Genomic DNA, 18,360 nt, shown 5'->3' with positions numbered 1-18,360 from the left:
GAGCTAAATCTACTTAAAGGAGTAGCTACTGTGTACTCAGACAGCCAGAGCTGCATATTTCTATGTAAAAATCCTATGTTCCATGACAGAACAAAGCACATAGAAATCAAGTATCACTTCATCAGGGATAAAGTGACACAAGGTGAAATAGACATTGAGAAGGTGCCTACTGAGGATAACCCAGCAGACATGGGAACAAAGATTGTGACTCTTAACAAGTTCACACATTGTATGAACTTGTTAAGAATCAACTCAGGAGACTAAAAGTAGGACCTATCAAGCTAAGACTCTCAGAGATAAACAATCAAGCATCAGAACTGGTTATAAGAGGAATTCAGGTGGAAATTGTTGAGTAAATTCCACTTATAACCAGTCCCTTTACAATAAATATCCACATCAGCAAAAGCAAAAATAGAAACAAGTAAACAAAATAGTCCTAGGGTGGCTTCGCCTCTAGTGGATCAAATCTTAGCAGTTAGTTACAACTGAAAGTGTAACTAACTCCTAAGATCTTGATCAAGCGACTCTACTACTCTATAAAAGAACAGAATCAAAGCAAATAACAAAAGATCTAACACAGAAAATCAGATCAGAAATTACAGAGAGAGAAAGTAAGAGAAAACCCTAGTTTTGAAGACTTCAGCTCCAAGATCCAACCTCGAGAATGCAGATCTCATGGTGAGGAGGCAGAAGGGATGAGTACATGCACAACAACAACAAACAGAGTTAGATCGAGAAGAAAATCACAAGAAAAACAAATGCAAACTTGTACAAACTAAAACTGAGTTTACCTGATCAAAGATCTTGTGACAGGAAGCTCCAAAAGTCTGTATTTTGCCTTTGATCATAGTGGATATCAAGCTAATCTCTGAGACGAGCTTGACAGAGACGTAGCCCTAATTTTGGGGTGAACTCTGAAACAAATCTGGTGATTTCTTTCCTATTAATTGGTTTTTTCATTCATCTAAACCTAAAATCTGTGTGTGTGTGTGTGTTTAGATCTGGGTTTTCTGGGTTTCTAGGGTTTGGAATCGAGCAAGTTCTCAGAGAGAACTTGCTCTGCTAGGGTTTCGATTTGTGGGTTTGTGAGGCTGAGTGTTTGAGTGTTAGGGTTTCTAGACCCTTCTTCAGAGTACTTAAACTCTGAGATTCAAACGACACAGGTTTTGGTGTCGTGTTGAATAAACGGTGCCGTTTTGGTCTATACTTAATAATAGACTAGGAAAGGTCGATTTTGACCTTGATACTGATATTAAAGTATCTTGTTGGTGTAGGGCAATTCAGTAAAAATCCTACAATAATAAATTAAATAAAGTCGTGAACTAAAAAAATCACTTGTAATTGAGTCAAGTAAGATTGGTGAATAAAAAATAATCAAATCGAGAGATTTGTAGATAACAAATATATATATATACATATGAACACGTAAACTGATCTTTGTTTTTTTCTCTTTGCTTTTATATGATTCACTTATAATCTAGGGACCAAGTGTGGTATAATGGAATTATAATTGTTTATATGGAAATTACCATCTAAGGTTCGTATTTTTGTATGGAAAACCTTCCATGGCGTATTACCAGTAGCAGCTGAACTTCACAGAAGGCATATATATTACTTCCAGCCTCCGATGCTCTCTCTGCATATCACAAGATGAAATGGTAGCTCATGCGTTATTTGGCTGTAACAAAGCACGAGAAGTTTGGAGTATGGTGCAATTGCCAATGGATTTCACATTGGCTGATCATAAAACCTGTGAGGATTTCTTGCTTTTCCTCTCTGCCACACTTTCAGCTGCTGCGTTTGAATATTTTATCATCCTATGCTGGTGTATTTGGCACTAACGTAATGCTGAATTCCATGGCAACCTTGCAAAAATTTCTGCTGCTGTGGTTCATTTTGCTGGTGCATATCTCCGTGACTATAAAGCGGCCCACGGGAAAAATTCGAACACTAAAACAAAAGTGTTCGACTTCACTAAAACTTAAGTGACTATAAACCTAATTATTTTAAGTTATAATTGTTATACCGAAATTAAATACAGTGAAATTGGAACGAATTACCGATAGAATAATCTGGCTGAGTCGCGGACAATGTCGCTCTCTTTAAGACGTTTCGCGGCTCTGCCCGAAGTGTGCACGGCAGTCTAGCAACCACGGCGTCCCCAGGATAAAACAGCCTCTGTATAAGTACGATACGTTCTGCACCGAACTGTATCGCTCTGTAACACCCTACTGTTTGCTCTCAGAAAAATCGTAAAGAAAGAAAAGAATTTTTTTTTTAATGTAGAAAAGATGTATTCTTACGTTGTTCTGATACGACTTAAATAGAAGTCGATCGAAGGAAAAAAAACGGTAAGAAAACGGTAATATTATCGTGGGAGGAGTTGGATCGTGGGAGGAAAAGGCGGATCATTGACTGATCGCGTTTTACCTCTTCTGATCACGTGTTAAAAATTAATTAATAAATAAATAAATAAATAAAAATCTTTATTTAATTAAATAATTTTTTCTTCAAAAAATAAAGTGACACCTCACCCGCCAACCCGGCCCGGCTCGGATCGGTCGGACGGACGGCGGCGGCGGCGCGCGCGCGCGTGTGTGGTGGTCCAGTGTGTGAGTCCTCACCCATGCGCGCAAAACTGGGTACCCCTTGGGGCCCAAACCCATATCTCAAACTTGCACTAGATATACACTTAAAATGTAGTGTTTCTATCCCATGTGGGACTCCTACTCACACACTTCACTTTTCTATTTTTACATATTTCATACAAAGTTCCAACAATCCCCCACTTGAAATTTTTAAAAATATTTTCTCGAGCAACCTCAACAACTATAAGACAAAGGTTAAGCTTCAAAGAAAGATATCTTTCGATTTGAATCTTGCATAGTGAATACGATTTAGATTTTACTAGAGTGACTCGAAGTCTTGAACTCTATCTCTAACGTCGTACCACGCACCAATCTTTCAAGGGTGTATTCAAATAAGCCCGTGCGTTAATGGCCATGCACGTCTATCCCAGTATAGTGAACGCTCTAGAAATTTTGCCCCAAATTTCATAGGAAGCGGCCCCACTCCCACATTCACATAGGTGAGTCTATCAAGAGTACTCCTGTAGCTCGGTACTCCACTCCACATAGAGTATAGATCTCATTAAGAGTTTCTATTAACTCATCCTCTTATCGCTTCAGGACTTCATGCTTCTCGTATAACTATAGCATGATCAACACATATCAACTCATAATTTGTTATTACCCGTTGAACCTAATTCTTGGGATCTCCAGTCATTAGGTTGGGTTACCATTATGAGTGACTCATTCTTCTAAGGGCAATAGTCCCATTCCTTTCGAAGTTTTATAGACTTTCTCTCTAGCTAGTCCTTTCGTCAAAGGATCTGCTAAATTGTCATCAGTGCGTACATGATCCACTCTAACAGCTCCTGTTGAGAGGAACTCTCTAACGATCCGTGCTTACGACGGATTTGTCGTTTCTTACCGTTATAATAACGGTTCTGGACTTTTGCAATAGCCGCGGTACTATCGCAATGGATCAACACAGCTGGTGTCGGTTTTTCCCATAAAGGGATCTCAGCTAGCAGGCTTCTAAGCCAACCTGCTTCTTCACTAGCAGAGGCTAGTGCTATCATTTCAGACTCCATGGTGGACTGTGCTAAAATAGTCTGTTTCTTTGACTTCCAAGAAACAGCGCCACCGCCTATGCTAAAAATATAGCCACTTGTAGCTTTGGAGTCATCGACAAAGTGTTCCAACCGCATCACTGTATCCTTCAAGGACAGCTGGAAATCTTTGATAGTGTAATCCAAGGTTCATGGTTCTCTTAAGGTATCTCATTACCCTCTCAATAGCATGCCAATGCTCTATACTAGGCCTACTGGTGAACCTGCATAATAATCCCACGACATAGGCAATGTCGGGTCTCGTACAATCAGTGGCATATCGAAGACTGCCAATGATGCTCGCATAATCAGATTGTCTCACACCGTCACCAGTGTTATTGAATAGCTTTACACTTGGATCATATGGTGTGCAAGCGAGGTTTACGATCAAAGTAATTATATTTCTTAAGAATCTTCTCAATGTAATGAGATTGATCCAAAGAAATTCCCTTTTCAGACCTAGTAATCTTAATACCAAGGATTACATCAGCTTCTCCGAGGTCCTTCATATCAAAGTTAGCACACAATAATGATTTCACAAAGATTAACAAAGATGGATATTTGAACCAAAAATAAGCAAATCATCCACATAAAGGCAAATAATTGTGCAAATGTCATTATGAGATTTATAGTAAATACATTTGTCACTTTCATTCACTTTGAAACCATCTGAGATAACTAAATTGTCAAACTTCTCATGCCATTGCTTAGGTGCCTGCTTAAGACCATACAGGGATTTATCTAACTTTCAAACCTTATGTTCCTGGTCTGGGATCACGAACCCTTCAGGTTGATCCATGTAAATTTCTTCTTCTAATTCACCATTAAGGAACGCTGTTCTAACATCCATTTGGTGCACAACTAAATTGTGTATAGCGACGGAAGAAATTAAAACTCTAATGGATGTTATTCTAGTGACAGGTGAAAAGGTGTCAAAGAAATCTACATTCTCTCTTTGTCTAAAACCCTTTGCTACTAAGCGAGCTTTGTATTTGTCAACAGTTCCATCAGGTTTCAATTTCTTTTTCAGAATCCACTTACAACCTATAGTTTTGCACCCAGGTGGTAAGTTTGTATAATGCCAGGTTTTATTCTTAATAAGTGAGTCCATTTCATCATCAACGGCCTCTTGCCACAGGTCAGCATCTATGGAAGACAAAGCTTCTTGGAGGTTGGCAGGATCCTCCTCTAAGGTGTAAGCACAAAAATCTGAACCAAAAGTTTTTTCTACTCTAGCTCTCTTGCTTCTTCTAGGTTCTATTTCATTACTCTCAGTGTGCTCATTATCCCTAATGGTAGGAACATTGCTAGTAGATGTACCCCCACTATTTCTTAATTTAAAAGGAAATCTATGTTCATAAAATTCAGCATCATTAGATTCCACTATAACATGTGCATTCAGATCATAGAATCTATATGCTTTGCTATTCACCGCATATCCAATAAATACACATTCATAGGCTCTACTAGCTAGTTTTATTCTCTTAGGATCAGGAATCCTAACATAAGCTAAACAACCCCAGGTTCTAAAATACGACACATTTGGTTGCCTATTTTTCAAGATCTCATAAGGTGAAAATTTACTCTTAGTTTTAGGAACTCTATTCAGAACATAACAAACAGTTAATAAAATTTCACCCCACCAGGTGAGATGCGGCACCGAGAATTCAACAAAATAGCCACAACTAATTCGGTAGAATGTTCTATTTTTTCTTTCGGCTTTACCGTTCATTTCGTGTGAATATGGTGCGACCCTTTCGTGTATCATACCATGTGAATTATAGAATTCAATAAACGAGTTTGATTCATATTCAGTTCCTCTCTCACTACGAAGCATTTTTATTTTCTTATTATATTGATTCTCAATTTCGGCTACGAATAATTTAAACATGTCAAGTGCATCATTTTTATTTTTCATCAAGTACACATAAGTAAAGTCGAACGAGTCATCTATGAAAGTAATAAAATAACGTTTACCATTTACGGTTAGCGTTCCATCAAGTTCACATATATCGAGTGTATCAAATCTAAAGGTTCAGTTTCTTTAGTAATTGATTTATGTGGTGTCTTAGTTATTTTTGCTTGACTACAAAAGATACATTTTTCAAAATCCTTTTCTGACATTTTCGGGATTAAGCCAATATTACTCATATTCTTAATGATACGTTTATTAACATGACAAAGTCTAGAATGCCAAACATTAAAATCACACCGGCATGTAAGCGAAGAAGATACTTTATTAAATTCAACATTTAATTTAAACATTCCATCGTAGCATAACCCTTCCCCACAAAAGTACCATTCTTAGTGATGGTGTACAAATCGGCCCCAATTGTTTGAGTAAACCCGGCCTTATTAAGCAAAAACCGTAAACCAGCATTCTTTCTCATCTCGGGAGTGTGCATTACATCTTTCAGCAATAAGGTTCTTCCCGAGGTAAACTTTAGCTCCACGTTTCAGTTCCGGCAAAAATAGTGGTGTGGGAATCTCCCAACAACACTTTCTTGTCATCGCAACGAGTATGTCTTAAACATAGCACGATCATAGCAAACATGGCGAGAGGCGCCGGTTGTCTACCCACCATCCTTCCGATCCACCAATCATATTGATCTCGCAGATCATAGCTATAAAAGCTTCTTCGATCAAGTTGGCACACGGAGCGAAGCTAGGCTTGTTCCGACACTTTCGTGCCATATGACCCGCTTGTTACGGTTGTAACACAAAAACTGTACAGGGTCATTCTGTTTATGTGGAGGTGGCTGCCTTCCATGTTGGTTCCTATTATGGTTCCAACTCTGATTATTGTTACGAGGAGGGTTGTTGCGGTTAGAATTAGAATTCGAGTTGCGGTTCTGATTCTTAAAATTTTTGCCATTAGGCTTCAGAACCGCTGGTGTGGATTTCTTAGTGTTGTTGTTTGAAACAACAAGCACTTCATCTTTACGGTCTTGTTTTCTTGCTTCCTCCTCTATACGAAGGTGGGTGATCAAACTTTCTAAGGAAAATTCCTTAGTCTTATGCCCGAGAGTACTTTTGAAATCCTTCCGGGAAGGGGTAACTTATCAATTAATACAAAGAACTTGAAACCGTTCATCTAAAGTCATACCTTCCGAGATGATCTCATGTGCAATTTTACGAAGCTCGTGAGATTGGGCTTCCACAGTTTGTCGTCCACCATTTGATACTTGAGGTAGCGACCGACGGCATACTTTTTAGTTCCGGCTTCTTCGCATCGTATTTCTTTTGCAGAGCATCCCATATTTCGTTTGCTGATTTATCTGAATTATAATAGTCATACAGATCGTCAGATAAACCGTTAAGAATAAAATTCTTACAGAGGAAGTCATTTTCGACCCAGGAGTCCAAATCCTTTTGTTGCTTCTCGCGTTCAGCCTCTTTGTCCTTGTCGGTAGAAGCTTCAGAGACGGCGGCTTCGTAGCGATGAGAACGAAAGCAACTTTCTTCATCGTTAGGTAGAACAACATCTTCTGTTTCCATCGCTTAAAATGTAATCCCTCAAAACGGAAAGGCTTGTTAATATCGTTAGAAGCAGAACCAGAAAATTCATCGGTAGCAGCCATAGCAGAACTGAACGTCTTAAAATTGTTATACCGAAATTAAATACAGTGAAATTGGAACGAATTACCGATAGAATAATCTGGCTGAGTCGCGGACAATGTCGCTCTCTTTAAGACGTTTCGCGGCTCTGCCCGAAGTGTGCACGGCAGTCTAGCAACCACGGCGTCCCCAGGATAAAACAGCCTCTGTATAAGTACGATACGTTCTGCACCGAACTGTATCGCTCTGTAACACCCTACTGTTTGCTCTCAGAAAAATCGTAAAGAAAGAAAAGAATTTTTTTTTTAATGTAGAAAAGATGTATTCTTACGTTGTTCTGATACGACTTAAATAGAAGTCGATCGAAGGAAAAAAAACGGTAAGAAAACGGTAATATTATCGTGGGAGGAGTTGGATCGTGGGAGGAAAAGGCGGATCATTGACTGATCGCGTTTTACCTCTTCTGATCACGTGTTAAAAATTAATTAATAAATAAATAAATAAAAATAAATCTTTATTTAATTAAATAATTTTTTCTTCAAAAAATAAAGTGACACCTCACCCGCCAACCCGGCCCGGCTCGGATCAGTCGGACGGACGGCGGCGGCGCGCGCGTGTGGTGGTCCAGTGTGTGAGTCCTCACCCATGCGCGCAAAACTGGGTACCCCTTGGGGCCCAAACCCATATCTCAAACTTGCACTAGATATACACTTAAAATGTAGTGTTTCTATCCCATGTGGGACTCCTACTCACACACTTCACTTTTCTATTTTTACATATTTCATACAAAGTTCCAACAATAATTAGGTTTGGTTAACTCCTCCTTGATACAAACAAAAGTGAAGTCCAACTAAAACTTAAGAAAATGAAGGGCATTTCTGCAAAATTGAAAAAGTGCTAGTGGAGTGAGAGAGAAAACAGAGTATACAAAACCAAAAGAGAGACTCAAATACTTGAATTAAACCAGCCATAAACAGAACACATATGACATAACTACCTCTTTCATACATGGGAATGGTATCAAAAGAATTGAGGAATTAAAAAAGAAAAAGGACCCAATAAATGAGTGCATACATTACATATACATACATAAAATGCAGAGAAAACATGTTACATACAACATTACAAAAATTTCATTCAAAAGTGCATTTTACATGTCAAAATTTACACACTCCAACACAATTTACACTGGACTATAATCTTCAAATGTTGAAGATCAACGCCATAATTTCAATTGCTCCGACGCTTACACGCTGAGCCTTCTCGTAGTATAAAAGATTCTGATTTTTTTTCTTTTCTTTTTTACCCACACAAATTTCGGTGGGGACAGAACAGAGTAGGTAAATAACAGGGTAATTGTTGGGGAGACAAGATATTATAGAAAGGAGAAGTGAGAGACAAGGTGGGTTGTGGTGTATATTACATCAACATAAAATAAGAAAAGAAGAGTTGACCAGAGAGAGAGAGAGAGTATATATAGAATTCCTAATTGCACTAAAGAACAGAGAATAATGGTGTCCCCTAACCCAGTTACCTTTCTTAGTTGTAAGATTAGTTCTTTTCTTTTCAAGAATCACTCCAATTATCATCATCTTCATCATCACTTCCTGCCAATGCCTGAACCGAAATCCACGATAGTTATACATCAGAATCTGACTCAGATTTATATCACACAAGCACATAAAATAAAGTATGTATGTATATGTAGATTATCGAGCCAGAGAGAGAGAGGGGAACCTGGCGAATCGCATTTGCTTTCTCTAATATTGCAGCAACCCTCAAGTTTGTCTTAGGAGTGGGACCAGGCATGCTTGGCCTTGTTGTCGATGTAGCCGGCTTCAAATTGAAGGACTGAAGCAACAAAAAGTACAAAATTATGTAACATTTTCCCCAACTAAAATTAGTTTTGAGGTTAAAAAAAGAGTGTGATCAAATGTTGTAAGAAATCCAAATCGACCAACTTTTGATTTTGACAGAGAGCACTAACCTTAGCTCGTATCTGTTCAAGTAATGAATCTCTTTCATCTGTCTTTGGTCCATTTTGAGGCCGAACTCTTTCGGCTACCTTTCTCAACTGAATATTATTCAACATGTTAGAAATCAAGTATATCTCAGGAATCAAACCTTAAACGAAGGTGCATGACAGAACTGTTTTGACTATTATTACCTTGCTTTTGCCATGTGCGTTAACTTCATCAATAAGGGGATTCCTAGGACGAGGGAGCTTGTTCACTAGATTTCCATTTGGCCTTTCCACCTCAGAGTCTGGCATCATAGCAGAACTAGTCGACAACCAGGCTTTTTCTTCCTCTGACATCAGTAAACTAAGCCGAGACTGTTCATCTACCATGGTTGGAGGTGGCAATGAATTTCCTTGTTCCTCTTCTGAATTCTTCAATGATTGCTTATTTTCCATGGTATCAACACCTGTTTCAGGAGGACCTACTTGGTCCATAGGCTGGCTCGCATCTGTTGAGTCAACATGATTTTGTCTGCTTGTACTTTCAGCGGGTTGTGTCGGTGACAGATCACTGTGCTCATCTCTCTCGCTAGAAACTTCTGGTAGCCTTATGAATGGGTTGAGGGATTGTGTTCCCCCTAAAGCAAAAGGATTGTATTGACCATTGGCATCATTTACGATAGTCGGTAACTGCATTGAATATGTAGGAGGCTGTACCGACAAAGGTTTAGCAACATGCAGAGATTTCTCATTCTCTTCAATGTTGAGAGGCAAAAATGGATGTTGAGGTGGCTGCATCCCACTCTGAAATACTGGAAAATTAACTTGAGCATTATCATTACCACCAAACGTATGTTGAGGCGGCAGCATCCCACTCTGAAATGCTGGAAAATTAACTTGAGCATTATCATTACCACCAAACGGATGTTGAGGCGGCAGCATCCCACTCTGAAATGCTGGAAAACTAACTTGAGCGTTGTCATTGCCTCCAAACGGATGCATTGATGGAAATAAGCCCTGGCCAAGTTTCCCCATCCTCCACTGCATAGGAGGTAGGGGAGGCAATGGTGGCATCTCCTCCAGATCAACTTGAGTTGCTTCTGGGAGCAAGACGACACTTGGAGCAAACTCAGATGAACTTGATGCTTGCTTTATGACATCAACTTCAGGGCTTGTTGATTTTGACGAGAATTCTGCGGTTGAAGATTGCCTTGGAGGGTCTTCTAGACTTGACTCTACAGAAGCATCAACCGAAGTTTCTTTATTTACGTGTTTTGGAGATTTGATCTGTTCTGAAGAAAGACTTGAAGTCTTTATACTTTCTCTGTCTACTTGCAACCATTCCCCATCGCTGCATATTTGCGAATTTTCTGAAGGAATTTCTGGATGAGGATCGGCTTCCTCTGTTTCCACACATTCTTCACTATCTTGATCAGCTTGCAACTTCAGGAACTTTTCATAAAGAGTCTCTGGATGAATACCTGCTTCATACCGTAGCAAATCGTCCATACCAGCCTGGTCAGCTTGCAACTTTGCTGACTTTTCTGAAGAAATTTTTGCCTCTGGAAGGGGGCAGGTAGGTAAAGATACAATATCCTCTCCATTATCTTGATGATGACTATCACAAGGACTCAAATCTGATTCCGGATCATTTAGATTATAAGATTGTGACGCTACAGGGATATCAGAAGCAGCATCCATAGGATGTAATTCTTCCCGTGCTTCTTCTGATTCTGTGGCATACTCTGGAGAAACTCCCACTTCAAATACCCTATCTTCTTGTTGCAGATCAGTTGGACTTGTTGCTGAAGAACATTCTGTACAAGGAGGTAAACAAATACCATCGCAATTGTTATCAACAATGTTGGCAGAGTCAGCAGAATCAACTGCTTCCTTTTCTACTTCAACTGTTTCATGTGCCACAGTACTCGAGTTTACAAAATCATCACTTAGATATCCAGATGGATGATCCCGAGAAACAACATCGGTTCCAACTGCATCTCCAGAGGCCTCTGTTCCAGAAATCTCGTCAGCATCTGGCATTTCCTTGGAATATGGAACTTCTGACTCAGCAGAAACGTGCTCACAAGAAGATAAATTGTCACTTGAAGTTGAGAACTGCAACTCCTTTGAGCCAAGGGTCTGAGGAGAATTCACAGTGGAAGGTATCTCTTCGATATGGCTCTTTCCAGTATCCATATTGGGAGGTGAATCCTCCAAGTTGGTTCCATTTGCTGTAACAACATCACCTTTTTTCAAAACCACATTTTCAGCTTCTAACACATCAGAATGATCACTAGACAAAGTAAAATTGTTAGGCAATACAGATGTAGCAGAATCAGTTTCTAAGTAGAGCTGCTTTTCTGTAATTGAATTACTTGGAGACTCAACTTCACCACTAACCAAACACTTATTTGAATCTTCAACTTCATTCGGTGCTTCAAATACATCATTTACTGAAGTCTCTCCGCTTTCCTTTCCAGAATCTAGCTCTGAAATGTTTGACAAATGCAACGCATCATCAGAAATGACATTTGAATCATCTTCCAATTCATTGACGGTATATCTTTCAGAAGTCTTTGTCATACCATTATTTTCTTGGGAGGAAACTTGGGTATCAACTGATGATGACTCAACCATAATTGTCCCATTTTCAACAGTGTCTGGTACTTTAGAATTGCGGTTGATACATTCAGGGGACGTTTCAACTATTTGAGCTCCATCCGACAAGTCTGTACTCAATGAACTAGCTCCAGGGTCTGACTGCAGTGGACTAGGATAAGATGCATTTTCGTGATCCGGAATGCTTTCTTTCTTGATGCATATATCATGGGACACAAACTCATCATCCTTGGATCCTGTAGGCTCTGCAATTACAGAGCTCTCATTGGTTGATTTATCTACAATTTCAGTACCACAAATTTCAGAAGGAGACACTTTAGCATCTCCATCAAAATCTGAGGGTGTATTCTCAACAACACTGCTTGGAGTGTCAGAGTAAGAGAAACTCGATCTGTTTTTCTTGAAAGAATTATTCCCATCATCTGATGTAGAAAAGTTTCCAACTGACTGAGTATCTGAGAGCTGAGCTACACACTCAAGTTGTTCTTCATTTGCATCAGAATTAGCCGTATGTGTTGCAGCACTCAAAAAGCGAGTATTAGTATTATGCCTATAATCATTGTCGGTTTCCAATTCTGACTCCATGCTAGCAAGGGCATCCACGTAATTGTCTATCTCACTAGTCATATCATCAGAGTCATATCCATTGACACCCCCCTTACTTTTGCTGTCTCGGACACTTGCCTTCTCATATTGCATTACACGAAGAGAGGAAGATCTTTTAGCAGTCTCATCATTAAAAGTTGTATCAGGCACCTTGATAATTTCTCTACCAATCACCTCCTTGTCATAACCGTTTATTGGTTGTCTTAATGCAACCTCATGGACATTAGGCAATGAACAGTCATTTCTATTCCTAGGTGACCTTTCTGCAGGACTTACTGTACTAATTTCAAGTATTCTAATCCCTGGTTCACTAGTATAGTCTGATGTTAAGAGTGCTGGAGTAAAAGAAGTTTCACAAGCCAGTTCACGCTCAGGTGGAATCTCTACAAACTTCTCCATGTAACTTTTCCCTGTTTTAGAATCAACTGCAGATCCATTTATCTGTTTCCTCTTCAATTTAACCAGACGTGCAGGGTCACTATGACCGTTCTCAATACGCTCCTCCAGGAACAACTGATGCAGTCTGCACTATTCAAAATAATGAGTTACAAATCTTTACAAGTGCATAAACACTACAATACAATGCAATTGATTTAATGAACCAATACGAAATAAGATCCCTCACTTTGCATGTGATGAAGGTGCAACTTCCGGGGTTGTTTCCCCATTCCTCCAGCGCATTCCTTTCCTCTGCTAAAAGCAAAAGCAAAAAAAATCAACATCTTACTAAAGAAATATGTACAGTACAAGGGAAGCTGATTTCCAAATACTCTGGCCATGAGGAAGCAACCACAGTATTGGTATGCATGAAAAACTATGTAAGAGTACATTGTGTATAACTAAGAATCTATGCTTGACCATATGAGTGTGCGATAAATAGAACACTGCACACTTATTTAAATAGACGTGATCTCTAGCATTTATGCTGTGTAAGTAAGCATGTGTTTATTTACTTCTATCATAATTTCCTGTTATTTACATTCCGACTTAAGCTTTCAAGCTTCTGAGGCTTCTCACAGAACCTTTGAGTCTTTGACAAAGTAAAAGGCAAGGCTTGTAGGATTGTAGTAGAAGTCAGGAATTAAAAATAACAAAAACCGAATCAGGTTTCAGGATAGAGATGCAAATAAAATGTTAATTTAAATTAAAATACAAATAACTTAATTCAAGAATAGATCCATGAAGCTCATTCAATTTGATGGACGATTTAATATTGAATACAATTCCTCATAGAAGGTTCCACTGTCAAACACTCGAAGACAACATATATTATATGTGCCATTGTATGGTTGCAAGTTGTCCATATAAAAGCAGAATTTTCTGTTCTCAAGTTGATACCAAGCCATAACAGTTCATTTCCACATGCTAGAGAAACTAAAAAATTCATATTACCTACAGGCTACAGCAATTGATATTCAGGGATATGGTTATATGGAATGTGACATGTATTATGTTTATTTAAAACAAGTCTTTGTTTTTGCAACCATTGACATAGGACTTTGTTCTTATACATTGCAATAAACAATGAACACAGGACTTTGTACTTATTAGTTCCAGTATCTTTCATTATATTATAGTACCTTCACTTTACGGCTTTTCTTTTCTCGATAAGCCTCTCCTGTTGTCATCTCAGATGCTGCTGCATCCACTTTGAAGCATGATGGATCAGTATAACGCTTCAAACATGCTCCTGCTCCAGCAACATCAAACCTAATAGAAATAAAAAGATATTGTAAATCTTCCAAGAAGTAAAATCAAATCTATGCAGTTCCTCCATTTGCATAAAAAGAATAAAGTGAACACACTGAAGAAACGTACTTGTCCAGAAGAAATAACCGTGGTGGACCCCGAGACTCTTCATAAGAGTCCATTACAAAGCGAGGTAAATCTCCACGGGCAACAAGATTTTGTTCAGACCGCAAATTAGGATGCCAATCAACACCTACAGTTAAATAATCATGTAATTACTACCAATCAGAAACCAACTAATGGTATGTCCCTCCATAAACCTACTGTAAGTAAGGAATTTAAATTCAATATATAAATATAAAGCAAAAAACAATACTCTGACTCACTAACCATATAAAAAACACAACGTCGAATTCTGTAGCTTCTGAGAGCTTATAAAAAGAATACATTTATCCAAGATACATTGTAGCATTTTTTCCTAAATGTGTACATGGCATATACAGTAGAACCTCTATTTAAGAATACTCTATTCAAGAATAACCTCTAATTTGTTATAAAAAAATCAAGTCCCGATTTGGGCCAGTTATAAATAAGAATAACCTCTAAATTGTAATTAGTTATACATTTTCTAAGTCCCGTATTAAGAAAGTATACCTCTATATAAGAATAATTACATCTTAATAAAATATATACATGTATTTTGTAAATTTATTTATATAAAATTAATAATTTTATTTTGAATTATAATACATGTATGAATATTATATTTATTCTAAAATATTTTTATTATGATATAGTATTAATGATTATTTATTGTTATTATTGTTACATTGATATTCTTTAGTTTTTTAATTTTGTTTTTTTCTAGTGTAACTCTATTTAGTTATAACCTCCCAATTAGAATATAATTTACTTGGTCCCAAGTGTATTCTTGGATAGAGGTTCTACTATGTAGATGGCAGTTCTAAAATATAAGAGGTTCAGATGAGGAATAGCAATATGAGGTATGAGCAACATTAACTTCCAGAACAATTGATGTGAGATGGTCGGAAAAGAAAATAAAAAAATAAATATAGCATAGTGTAAGTACATCACTAATCTAACCATAAAACATGAAGTGAACCACTTAATCTCACCTGAATTGCAGAAAAACGACGAATGACTAGTTTGGGACAAAAGTGCCTTCTCAACTGGAGGAAATTCTGCTTCCAATTGTTGAACACGAACCATTAGACCATGACCTCTTGCAGAGGTCGCCATTACTTCTTCATGCAAATCATGGAATATTTCAGCAGCAAACCTATACAATCCATGTGCGATAAATATGAAATTATACTTCTGATATTGAAATCTCAATAGATTTTATCTTTATATAAAGAGGAGAAAAATGCATTACAAGCGAGCATAAGATTCAAACCGATGTCATACAGAGCATATGAATATGATAAATAATTAGGCATAACTGATCTCATTCAGCATTTTTTTAATTTTTTTTAAACACTTATGAAAGGGGAAAAAATGAAGAGGCTGTTGCCCCTCTAAGCCACCAATCCATGTGGCTCCTTACTGCTAATGCGGAAGCTCAAAATGAATCATCTGAAGCTGAAAGTCAATTTACTTCAGGGACGTGATACGAACCATAAATTTTATCTCTACGTTTCGAGACATCAGAATCATATTCCATTTGAAGTTGGTACTCAAATGATAATATTGGGAGGGAAACAGAATAATGCGCCAAAACATACTAACACGAAAACCAATTCAGCCTTATAAATCGACAAAGTTCAACAAATCATATACCAATCCGAAACAAAACCACAAATTTAATGCAGCATTTCAGTCACCGCTACGAGTGATACCAAACCTAAAACAGAAACGAAGTAAAAAGCTCACGCGATTGACAATAAACTCTAAATCTAAACCACGATTTCCTAATTCACCGCTAGTTTCAACCACCACAATTGAATTCTCAGTCCACCAGTTCAAAACAAAAATCCTAGAAGCTCAGCATTCCGATTAAAAAAAAAAAAATCAACAATCTAAATAACAAAAAACAAGAACAGGAAGCTCACTCCGCTAGGTCTCCGAGCTGGCGCAAGACGCCGACGAGGCCAGCCATGGCAACACCTTCAAGCAGAGCTTCTGGATCATCTTTATCGGCAGCTTTATACAGTTCAGGATCCGCCAATCCATACTCGCTCCTCACACGGTACCTCGTCAAAGGCATATTGAAAGTGAAACCAACACAATACCAAACCCTAGCTCCCTCAGCTGTAGTGAGAGAAAAAGAAGAAGAAAAGAGGAAAACACAGTAGAGTACAGTCAGCTTAGCGAAGCTCAAGCTGTTCGATTTCACATTTCCGCCATGAAAATGAAAATTGTGAAGAAGAAGAAGAAGAAGAGAAGAAAGAGGAGAGAGAGAAAGTGCCTTTGGAAATTGGGCAAAACAAAAAGGGAGGAAATAAATGAATATTACGGTGGTGGTCACAGATATAATAGACGTGAAGAGAGAGTGTGTGTTTGTGTGACTGTAACAAAAAAAAAATTATTAATTTAATAATTAATTGTTAATTTATGCTTATTAAGATTTTTATTTAACATGTACTAAATTATGTCTCTAAATTTTTTTGGTTGTTAAAATTTTTCTGTCCGATTTAGAGAATTTTTAACAGTCTTAAAAGTTTAGGAGGCATGAGTTAATACATGTTAAAGTTCGGGTGACAAAAATCTTAATTAAACTTACTTTGAGGTGCTTCCACAATGCATACTCTTACCTATTTTGGCATCAAGAAATCGTTAGTCCATTCTTTTTTATGTTCGTGTATATTATAGTTATGAGGAGTTCATTTTTTAATTTTTTTTTATAGTGATATTCGTTATAGTTACAGTATCATCTTTGTAAATTTTTGAAAAATTCTGAATAGTTTCCAGTTTACTACTGTGTTTAGAAAACTTTAAACGTATTTTTAGCACTCTAAACTATTTGAAATTTTTCAAAAATTTGTAGGAATGATATTGTAAGCATAATAAATACTGCTATAATTTTTTTTAAAAAAAAAAAACATTCTAACATGTATTTTCGAGCACAGAAGTTGACTAAGAGATTCTAATAGAAGGTTGACAGTAACACTCCTTTATATTTATTTAACATATTTTGAAGAAAAAAAATGAGAAATTCAGAATAACTTACATTATAGAATGCAGTATTCAAACTGCCTATTCTACACATGTATAAAATAAAAATAAAAAAAATCAGGCATGATGTATTGTTTGAATCTTATTTTTGAGAAGTGCGTTAAATTTTTTTAAGTTATTCAAATTTTATAGAATATTTTAAATAATTATTTAAGCAACAAAAATTTATAACATACACCAAAATTAAACTATTTTTTTTAATATGTCAAAATAAATAAAAGTGCATTAAAAGGAGTGCAGTGTAAATTTTTTTATTAATTTATTTAGTTTGATTCAATTTTTAATTATTTTTGAAAGAAATATAATTTTTAATTAGTAAATAAGAATTTTGGAATAATTTTGTTTGCTCACCGCAGTTGGTGCCGCTTATGGTGCGACTCGTCGTATTGGATCATGTGTTCTATATATACTTGAAGATTTAACATTTTTCTCGTTTTATGGGTTAGGATCCGCTGCTTACGCGACCACCGTGTGATTTAGTGGTCTCCACTTGAAAAAGACGTGTTTTGCAATACACGACTTTTTTAGTGGAGGGTTTGGCTTTGAAATTACGCTCCTGTGAGTCGATATTTTAAGAATTAGGCAAAATAATAATAATAATTAATTTAGAATGGTTAGTTTAAAAGAAGTTAACCTATATAACTATGACTAGGAGGAGAGAGGAGTTCACGTGAGCCAAAGACAAATAAATTAATATTACACGTAAAAATTCAATTTATTTTCTTTGGGAGTACATTATATATTCAACCAAAATAATAGTATTTTATAGTTGTCAAATTATATATAAAGAGATTAGAAAGAGCTATTACTCACACTAATCAGTTTTTTTCTTATTTATTTACAGATCAAAACTTTGTGTAAAATTAAAACTCAAAGAATTAATAACTTGAAATATTTTGATCTTTTATTCATGAATCATAATGTATATATTTTTCGATTAATTATTCGCATTTCATACATAATTATATTATATATGTTTCATATCATTTATCTAAATTTCTAACAAAAGTGAGAAAGACCGTAAGTTTGAATCCCCTATAACTCATTTGCTATAGAT

The 18,360-nt window shown here is 36.9% G+C and overlaps 2 protein-coding genes across 4 annotated transcripts; both read right to left on the bottom strand.

Moving 5' to 3' along the window:
• Nucleotides 1-6,315: 6,315 nt before the first annotated feature.
• Nucleotides 6,316-7,171, bottom strand: LOC133029203 (uncharacterized). Its single transcript, XM_061101692.1, has 2 exons — nt 6,883-7,171; nt 6,316-6,731 (listed from the first exon to the last, which is right to left on the bottom strand). Exons 1-2 carry the CDS (start codon nt 7,169-7,171, stop codon nt 6,316-6,318), a joined length of 705 nt encoding a protein of 234 aa, XP_060957675.1.
• A 1,111-nt stretch (nt 7,172-8,282) lies between these two features.
• Nucleotides 8,283-16,582, bottom strand: LOC133029268 (protein SCAR2-like). Of its 3 annotated transcripts, XM_061101744.1 has the most exons (10): nt 16,181-16,582; nt 15,245-15,408; nt 14,238-14,361; nt 14,000-14,129; nt 13,045-13,112; nt 11,780-12,942; nt 9,399-11,683; nt 9,219-9,305; nt 8,969-9,082; nt 8,283-8,848 (listed from the first exon to the last, which is right to left on the bottom strand). In XM_061101744.1, the coding sequence occupies exons 1-10, from the start codon at nt 16,333-16,335 to the stop codon at nt 8,798-8,800; spliced, it is 4,341 nt and encodes a 1,446-aa protein (XP_060957727.1). In that variant the 5' UTR covers nt 16,336-16,582; the 3' UTR covers nt 8,283-8,797. The 3 variants fall into 3 exon arrangements, with proteins under 3 accessions (XP_060957727.1, XP_060957725.1, XP_060957726.1); XM_061101742.1 differs by having other exon boundaries at nt 9,399-12,942; XM_061101743.1 differs by having other exon boundaries at nt 9,399-12,942; nt 13,045-13,109; nt 16,181-16,575.
• Nucleotides 16,583-18,360: the final 1,778 nt, after the last annotated feature.

This window comes from Cannabis sativa, chromosome 7, assembly GCF_029168945.1.
Source record: "Cannabis sativa cultivar Pink pepper isolate KNU-18-1 chromosome 7, ASM2916894v1, whole genome shotgun sequence".
In the NCBI taxonomy this organism is placed as follows: Eukaryota; Viridiplantae; Streptophyta; class Magnoliopsida; order Rosales; family Cannabaceae; genus Cannabis; species Cannabis sativa.
Note: the sequence above shows the minus strand (reverse complement) of the source record. Positions and strands in the feature narration are given on the sequence as shown.